The sequence below is a fragment of the Lucilia cuprina genome, chromosome 4, assembly GCF_022045245.1.
Source record: "Lucilia cuprina isolate Lc7/37 chromosome 4, ASM2204524v1, whole genome shotgun sequence".
Classification (NCBI taxonomy): Eukaryota; Metazoa; Arthropoda; class Insecta; order Diptera; family Calliphoridae; genus Lucilia; species Lucilia cuprina.
Genome location: NC_060952.1, coordinates 96,716,603 through 96,725,823, shown reverse-complemented (window position 1 = coordinate 96,725,823; position 9,221 = coordinate 96,716,603). Strand labels below are relative to the sequence as shown.

The 9,221-nt window shown below is 30.8% G+C and overlaps 3 protein-coding genes across 5 annotated transcripts; 1 reads left to right on the top strand and 2 right to left on the bottom strand.

Annotated features, from left to right (window-relative positions):
* Nucleotides 1-186: 186 nt before the first annotated feature.
* On the bottom strand, nt 187-3,206 carry LOC111674848 (E3 ubiquitin-protein ligase Iruka). 2 transcript variants are annotated; one of them, XR_006940681.1, is made up of 2 exons: nt 1,525-3,206; nt 187-1,105 (listed from the first exon to the last, which is right to left on the bottom strand). XR_006940681.1 is itself a non-coding variant. In XM_023435520.2 (2 exons), exon 2 carries the CDS (start codon nt 2,708-2,710, stop codon nt 1,613-1,615), a length of 1,098 nt encoding a protein of 365 aa, XP_023291288.2. In that variant the 5' UTR covers nt 2,711-2,875; nt 2,927-3,205; the 3' UTR covers nt 187-1,612. The 2 variants fall into 2 exon arrangements, 1 of the variants encoding a protein (XP_023291288.2); XM_023435520.2 differs by having other exon boundaries at nt 187-2,875; nt 2,927-3,205.
* Nucleotides 3,207-4,275: 1,069 nt separating this feature from the next.
* LOC111674840 (proteasome subunit beta type-3) lies at nt 4,276-5,180 on the top strand. The gene has a single exon (XM_023435511.2). It carries the CDS (start codon nt 4,432-4,434, stop codon nt 5,047-5,049), a length of 618 nt encoding a protein of 205 aa, XP_023291279.1. The 5' UTR covers nt 4,276-4,431; the 3' UTR covers nt 5,050-5,180.
* On the bottom strand, nt 5,047-6,803 carry LOC111674839 (MYG1 protein). 2 transcript variants are annotated; one of them, XM_023435508.2, is made up of 3 exons: nt 6,545-6,803; nt 6,157-6,490; nt 5,047-6,102 (listed from the first exon to the last, which is right to left on the bottom strand). In XM_023435508.2, exons 1-3 carry the CDS (start codon nt 6,612-6,614, stop codon nt 5,355-5,357), a joined length of 1,152 nt encoding a protein of 383 aa, XP_023291276.2. In that variant the 5' UTR covers nt 6,615-6,803; the 3' UTR covers nt 5,047-5,354. The 2 variants fall into 2 exon arrangements, with proteins under 2 accessions (XP_023291276.2, XP_023291277.2); XM_023435509.2 differs by having other exon boundaries at nt 6,157-6,477; nt 6,545-6,799.
* Between the last annotated feature and the right edge of the window lie 2,418 nt (nt 6,804-9,221).

The window sequence follows — 9,221 nt, the reverse complement described above, 5'->3', positions numbered from 1 at the left end:
TTAAAATTTCTGTTCAATTGATTATTTGTTGAAAAATTGCTTTGGGATTTGGTTATTCAAATTAATTTTGGAAAAATTACTTAATTTTTATTGATTACTCTTCTTATATGTATGTACATAATAAAACTCTCAAGAACTTTTATACATTTTATGTATTTATGTTTTTTTCAACATTTTTTTATTTCGTCTTCAACTAAGCTATAATTAAATGTTATTAAATATATTTTAAACGTTTTTATTTTTTTAATAATATGTATAGTATAATTCATGTATAATGTGTTTTTTAGGCAAAAATTTAAACAATATTTCAAAAGTTTGAGTTACAAATATTTAAAAAAATGTGTTTTAAATAATTAAAATAAGATTATACAAAAATAAATAATTTTGTTTTGTTTTCTTTTTTAGCTTACAATATCATAGTAAATATTAAAAAAAAAGTTGGTGGCATTCAATAAACAAAATTATGTTTTTAAAGTTAAAAAATAAAAGAAAAAAAATATGCATAAAAACAGTGGTTTTTAGGTGAAAGTTTGCTGTAATTTATCTGTTTGCAAATTGACCTTCAACCTTTTTTTTCAACTTTATGTTCGATACACACACACTCATTTTTTATAATAAATTTATAGATTTTAAGATTTCGCATAAAATATTTTAATAAATATTTTAAATTTTCTTTCAATTTTGTTTTTCATTTAAAAGTATTGTTTTTTTTTACATAAATAAATTAAATGAAAAAATATCTGTTTTATAAGTTTAGTATATTTTATATTATTATGTATATCGTTAAATATATGTATAGCCAAAGTTTAGGTGACAAAATAGAATTTACTTTTTTAATAATTTAAATACCAACAAAATAATAAAGTCATTAAAAATGTATAGATAATATTAGTTGACAGTTAAAAAATAATAAAACATAATCTGTGTAAAAATGAATGTTAATAATTTTGTTTGGTTTGAAGTTTTTAACGGTTTTCAAAAACTGAGCATTAGTTTTGGGAATAGTTTTTTGGGTTGGGCAGATTCTGATTGTCGTTTAAAATTTTCATTACTCTTTTGTTTGTTCCCAGCTTAATCCTACTGTTCCCCTTCAAAACCTGTAAATCTGTTGATTAATGAAACAGATTAAAAATTACCAAATACTCCAAAGAAGTTAAAAAAAAATCCGTTAAAAAATAATTTAATTATAAAAATGTAGTTTATAATACATTGAGCGCAGTTAATATTTTTTTAAATATCTGGCCAAAATAAAAACAAATATTTAAATTCTTTAAAAAAATAAAACATCTGTTAATATAATTTAAAAAAAAAGTTAATGAAAATATTTAAAAAAATCGTATCTTTTATGTCTCTCTCTTTTCTGAAACAAAATATAAATTGAGAATTGCAAAATAATTCCCTGAATCCAAAACAATTTAAATATTTGTTAAATTTGGCAAAAGGAAACCCAGTTAAAAATGTATTTATTTAATTTTTATTTTATATAAACCCCCCCTCCATGCAGCCTAATTGTATTTCGCTCACCTTGTATAGATAACATAATATTTCCAATTCTCATCATATATGCTAGTTTAGAAACAGAAGAAAAATAAATGAGACAAACAAAAACTATTTAGTCCAAATCAACACTATCCATTTTTTCAAAACCAAAAATATTTTCAGAGCGTTGTTGCTGCTGACGTTGACTAGATGATGACGATGATGATGATGCTGATGATGTATTAGCAACTGAATTGCTAGTACCAGGTTGCTCCGAATTATTACTTGTAGTATTATTCTGATTTTGTTGTGACTGCTGCTGCTGTTGTTGTTGTTGATGTATGGGACATACAGAAGCAGTAGCCGGACGCTGATGCTCATCAACAATATCCATGTGAACATCATTTTCGTCGTCTTCTTCGCCATTGAGCGATTTACGGCATATTGGGCAAGTGCCGTGTAAATTCAACCATGGCACTATACAATCTTCATGATACAAATGAGAACATGGTAGTTTGCGTACCTTTTCGTTTATTTTAAAATCTTCCCAGCAAACGGAACATTGCAGTTTACGTTCAACTTCTTCGGCGCTTATATTTACTTTAGGTATATCATCAATCTTATCCTTGGCCAAAGGTGGGGGGCCAGAGGTTTCCATTTGATTAAGCAATTGGGTAACAATCGTATCTAAACCCTCACGTCCCCAGGCATAATCACCCAGATTGCCCATAAATAAAAGTTGCGAATTGTCGAAAGGATTTATTTCACCCGCTACAGCGCCACTACCCACAGATATCGACTGCAAAAAGTTTAATAAGACATCATCCAAGCGATCTAGACTTTGAGGTCTGACACGTCCACCGCCTGTTGGTAAGGGTCCCAGCGATACTATGCCTCTCGGCTGGTTGCGCATCGAACTAGGATTAATATTTATCTCCAGGTTGGGACCATTGCGGGAAGCCAATAAATTGGCTATTTGACCACGTAAGGTCTCCAGTTGCTGCTCGTCATTTCCACCGCCCATAAAACCTGCATTACTTGTACTGCTGCTGCCACCTACACTACTATTAGAAGCTGCAGCCGCTGGTGGTAATTCTTCCACAAAGCCTCCTGAGCAAATGGGGCAAATGTAATCGGTATTAGTATTGGGAATGTTTATTTCCTCATCGCACATATGACAATAAAACCTAGTTGGCACTGTTGGCCTTTCCTCAACAACTGCTTCAGCCATAGTAACTATTTGGTTAAGGGATGTTGCGGCCCGCTATGCCGGCTTGAAAATTACTGTAAGAGGGCTACTGTTTGCTTTTCGTTGCTGGGGGTATTTATTCTTTGTTTTCTTAAGCCGTCTGCAAATGTCTGTTAATGAAGTACTATAGTATGTATATTGCGTTTTCTATAAAAAAATATTTTACAATTTTGTTTCAGCTGGGTTTTTTGTTAATACCTATTGGCAATTTTTTGTCTTTTTTAGTTACCACACCACACTGTTTCTATAGTTTCACCACTTGTCTGAAATTTTGCATAAGTTTTCTAAAGCTTCTTGTGTGTAATTTCGTTTATATTTTCTTAAGTAGTTAGCAATTTTGTTATTTTACAATTTTTTACAGAATTAAAGTAAAATTTTATATTTGTCAATGCTTTTGTGAAAAAATTTCGATTTTTCTCTTAGAAAAATGTTCTTTTTTTGCAATACCCCACTAGAGACCTGTGCCGAGCAAATTTATTGGTGGTAGAGGCGGCTGACAAAATAAAATCATCAGCGGCGGCCGAAATTTTTTACTTCAAACAAAAAAAGTGTTTGCTACAAACACGATATACAGTCGTAATTCAGGTCTGAGTTGGGGAACAACTCTCGCGTCATCGCGATTATTTCTTAAACGCGTTCAGGCTTGTGTTTGTTGCCTGGCTTTCGACAGTTTTGCGTCTCGCTCGCACTGGTGTAATGTATTACTTCATGTAACTGTTCAAAGTTACATGTTGTCTACATTAACCTCGTGCTTTCGTTTTACCTCAAGTGAGGTTATGTTTTATTGGTGGAGACCATAGAATACTCAAACGTTTTTAACTGGTGGAGACCATAAAATACTCACGATATAACCTGGTGGAGACCATTTAAACTCAAATATATACTGGTGGAGACCATTAATACTTTTGATGAAATCAAGTCCGGATGCTCCAACTTCCTATATGAAGGTATAGGTCGGTTGGTGGGGTTTTCTCTGGACAAACGTGTGATAACCTGGCAATATGAGTGCTTGATGCACCGCCATCCTAATCAAAACCCAAAAAAAAAAAACACGATATACAAAAAATACATTGATGTATGATAAAGCAGAAAATGCTAGGTCGTCAAACAACGTATTTTCAATGGAACATCAAACAAAATTTGTTTGAAGGAAAAATTCAGCGATTTTTTGCACCATTTTTGCAAAGTATTTGTCATTAAAGTTAACAAATTTTTTATGCAAAAAATTGTTTTAAATTTGTTATGTATTTTAATTTTTTTTAAATTACATCCGAATATTTACAAAAATATAGTAAAACCAATAATATTGTAATATATAAAGTGAAATTTAACATTTACAAAATCTAATTATAATTAAAATTTGTCTATATTTTTACATTAAAATGTAATTTATATTTATTTTAGGATTTGATACTATTTCTTATTAAATAGATTATTCTCAGTGTATTCACCAATAATTGTTCACTAAAGAAAATCTTGACATTTCTAAAATATGGCAACCTTTTCAAAAGCGTTGTTATTAAAAGTAAAAAAAAACATTTTTACAACACGATAACACTGCAAAGAAACAAAAAGTCATCGTCTCTGCTAGATCCCAAGCGGCATTTGTTTTGCAAATTTATTTTTTTTCGTAAATTTTTGCAAAATCATTAGATTTTTGTAGTTAAAATTTAATAAAATAATTACAGAAAATATAAATAAACATGTCTATTTTGGCTTATAATGGTGGTTGCGTTGTAGCAATGCGTGGTAAGGATTGTGTGGCCATTGCTACCGATAGACGTTTCGGCGTACAGGCTCAAACAATTGAAACTGACTTCGAGAAGGTATTCCAAATAAATCCACGCATGTTCTTGGGTCTAGTAGGACTGCAAACTGATATTCTAACCGTTAAGGATCGTTTGATGTTCCGCAAGAATTTGTATGAGACTAGAGAGAATCGTGAAATGCAACCGGCCAGATTTTCTGCAATGCTTTCCAGTTTCTTGTACGAGCATCGTTTTGGCCCCTATTTTATTGAGCCAGTCATTGCCGGCTTGGATCCCAAAACAATGGAGCCTTTTATTTGTAATATGGATTTGATAGGCTGCCCAAATGTTCCCGATGATTTTGTGGTGGCTGGCACATGTGGTGAACAGTTGTATGGTATGTGTGAAACTTTGTGGAAACCCGACTTGGAGCCCAATCAACTATTCGAAGTTATATCTCAAGCCATGATTAACGCTTTCGATCGGGATGCTATAAGCGGTTGGGGTGCCACAGTGTACATTATCGAAAAGGATAAAATTACTACAAAAACATTAAAGACACGCATGGACTAGATGGTGGGAAAAGGCAAAACTGGTTTTATTTACTTTTCTTATTGTATTTTGTAATTAAATTCTCACAAAAGTGTTTCAAGCTGAAGGATTTTTAATTTAAATAAAATAATTTGTTTTAAACAAATGTAAAACAAAATCGTGTTTAAGAATTACAGAAAGAATTGTTTAATAAGAGAAAAAATTTACAATCATAAGATTATTATGTGGGGACTTAATTTGTTAACAAAATTTGTTCCAAGATAAAATCATTTTGTTCTTTAAAAAAATTTTAATATCATTTTTTTATTTAATTTTATTACATTTTTCTAGGAACTCCATTGAACACTCTTAATGGCCATTGCTAAGGTTGCTTCCTTTGTCTTGGCCCCACCGATAAATCCACTGTGATGTACAAATGTTAAACCTTCGATACCAGCTACCTTAGAAAGCTCTTCCTCTCTTAGTCCCCTCCAAGGTTCTGGCAAAAATTTACGACCCAAAAAGCTGTCAGGTGTTACAGGAACACCAGCTACACGCCAACCACCCGAAGTGTCTTTAAATATCACAAGTTTTGGTACACCCTCCATTTCAAATTCCTTCTCCAAAGCACTTAAATGATGTTTCCAGGGACAAAACTTTTCTAACAATAAAATTTCACCAGTTTCATAAATGTCTTTGGCATTTTTCAAAGCAGTGCGTACATATTCTCTAGCTTTTATCCAAGAAGCACCAATCGACAACACATTATCTATAAATTCTTTGCCTGCATAAGCCATTGCTTCTTCGAAACGGGCATTGACATCCACATTAGTGCCTTCCTCTTCCCAACTTGGATTGAAATTAGCCACTCTTTTCGATAGATGTGTGGAAATCTTATACAAAGGTTCCTTACCATCAGGACATATAGGCACTCCATTATCAATAGCATCAAGTTCACTTATAAAGTTGGCATACAATTGGTTAAATGTTAATTTTAAATTTGCCGGACTAAGCGATACATTGGCATGCTTTTTGAGGATTTCATCAATAACACGTTCTCCATAAAAACAGAAAACTAAACCGGCGCTACTTAATCTAAAACAAAGTATTTAGTTTAGGTTTTTTACATAATATGTTACTGACACGCACCTAATGTTATACTGATCTCCTAGTTCAGGTCTTAAACTACTCATGGTTTCCTGAAATGTTTTCTGATGGTGATCATAAAGCTTTTTCTCATGATCGAACTCACCTCCCACATCCACAATAATATCACAATGTTCATGCAGTTCGTCATCATTGCGTGACCTTAATATTTTAGCATTTTCATATTCAGGCAATTGTTTAAGCATAAAACAAGCTAACACCTCATCACAATGGAAGGTGCCACTATGTGTGCCTATAGTTAAAGGTGCTCCCTCCGTGCGCAAACGTTTGGGGCTTATAGCGCTGACAGTTGTGACAGACATTCTAAATAAATAGGCTGTTTATATGGTTTTATTCAAAATTTATTTTAATTTAATTAACAAACACTCACGCTTGTTTGTTTTTGGAATCGTAAGATAATGCCGAAATATCGACAATTTGCTTGTGAAAATGCTACACATGTTTACAAGTACAAATTGTACAAGGTGTTTGCAGATTGCATGACATAACAACTTTTGAGAGTATATTTTTTATATGTGTGATTTGACATTTTACTGTTCAGTATGGCATCTTATACGAATTCATCTTGCATGATTACATTCGACCAGTGCTGCCTAGTTTAAATCTGTCAATTTGGTGCCAGGGGTGTATAATTTGATTACGTCTTTTTCCCCTCTGTTTACACTATGTGGAACATTTTGTTTATTTCAATAAAAATTGAATATTTGATGAAATAATAAATATTTCTTTAAAGAGCAATATTTACATTTTATGCTAAAAAAAATATTTCAAAAAACTTTTTGTATAACATTTTAGCTTATGTTAATATGTATTTTAATTCAATTAGATTTTTTTAAAAGAGGTTTTTATGAAAAGCTTTTATACCCCATATTTTTGTATCATACAAAAACACAAATATTCCAAAAAATTACGCAATAACGCAATAATGAATAATGAAAACAAAACAACATGGCGATGAACTGCCAAAACGAATTACGAATGTGTCGTAGAAACGTCTATAGTCATTTAGAGGCCGTATTAAGTAGTTCAACTGATTCTATAAACATGGTATCGGACTAAACACTAACCTACCGGGAGCCACAAAAAATAATTAAAACCTTATTAGACGGACATAGTTATTATCAGTAAATAAATAAATAAAAAAATAATAGTTCTAAATTCGACTGTGCCGAATCTTATATACCCTTCACCATGGCGTTTAAAAAAAACAGTCGGTACCAAAAAGTCTTCTTTTACTTACACTTCGGGCTCAACATGATTAATTTCATGTTTCTAGATTCAATATCATAGAAAATTCAAAAATAATATTTTGAAAAACGAAAAAGTACCAAAAAGTTCCTTTTAATGGCTTCTAACTTAAGACAGGCTCCACATACTTAACTTCTAGGTTCTATAGATGAAACGAAAAGTCGACTTTTCGACTTTTTGCTTTTCATGAAAAGTCGATTTTTCGACTATTTTCATTTAATTAAAAGTCGACTTTTCGACTATAAGTATTTTATAAATAGTCGACTTTTTCCGACTTTTCGATTTTTTCGCCTTTTTCCGACTTTTCGATTTTTTCGACTTTTAGACTATTTTCAACTTTTTTCCGACTATTTTTTGACTTTTTTCGACTACTTTAAAGTTTTTGACTTTTTTCCACTTTCTTAAAATTTTCGACTATTTTGACTTGTTTCTACAATTTTCGAGTTTTCGAATTTTTCCGACTTTTTCGACTTATCGACCTTTTTGGACTTATCGAGTTTCAGACTCTTCGACTTTTTTCACAGACAATAGTCGAGTTATCGACTTTTTTAGAACAAAATAGTCGACTTCGACTTTTTTCGACATAAAGTCGATTGTTCGAAAGTCGGTTTATAGAAACCTATTAACTATATGTTTCTGGTAGGGTTCCATAGTTGAAACGAAAAGTCGACTTTTCGACTTTTGCAATGTTGATTTTTCGACTTTTTTCATTTAGTTAAAAGTCGACTTTTAGACTTTAAGTATTTTATAAATAGTCGACTTTTCAACTTTTTACTTTTTTCGTTTTTTTTTTAAATTTACAAGTCCCACCTGAGGCACTGGTTAAGGAGCGCACAACAGGCTCGATAGAGGCCTAGGTGTATTTCTTCGGATTTGATGTATATATGTATGTACATCCTCCTTTCAAACTAAATAACTAACTATAGGTTCGGAAAATTATATTCTAGAAATTACAAACGGAATGACAAACTTATATATAGCCTTCTCACGAAGGTAAAGGGTATAATAATAAACGTTGGTAGAAATATTGATAGAATAAATAGTTTCAGAAGTTTTTTATTTTCATTATTTGTAAAAATATGGTTGGTATTAGTACCGATTTAAGGCTTTTGAATACTACAAACGTAACTCCAAATACAGTATAAACACTCATATAAGTTAATTAATAGTTAATAAAGTATATGAGTAAAGTTTTTTATAAAAAATCTACTTATTTATGACATAATTAACCTATTAGAAATTTACATTTTATTTGTCTCGTTAAACTTATAATACCGCCGTATTCATAAAGATATTATGGGCTTATTTTAGGTTTATTACGCACATTTTCCATATAAAATTCCTACAATAAACCATCAATAACTTTATTAATCATTTATGAATATGGTGGATAAAATTTCAAAGAATTCACATTTTCTGTTTAACAAAATAAATAATGCATGCAAATATCGGGGTGTTAATATAATACTTTGCAGTTCTATTGGTTAAACATAATAAATATTTATGTATATATTATAAAGTTTATAATATAATTTCTATTATTTTCATCTATATACTAACATTGTCTATGATTTATTTGTAAAAAAATGAGAGTACAAATATCAATAATTTTAAACAAAAATTTTACGAAAACATATGAAAACGCGCCTTAAAAATGATACAACAATTTAATTATCATATATGAACTAATTTGAAATGAAAGCAATTAATGACAAAGTGTATTGAAAAAATAACAAACATATATAAAGCTAATTTTATTATAAGATTTATTACTCGAAAAAAAAGATATAATGTCCGAA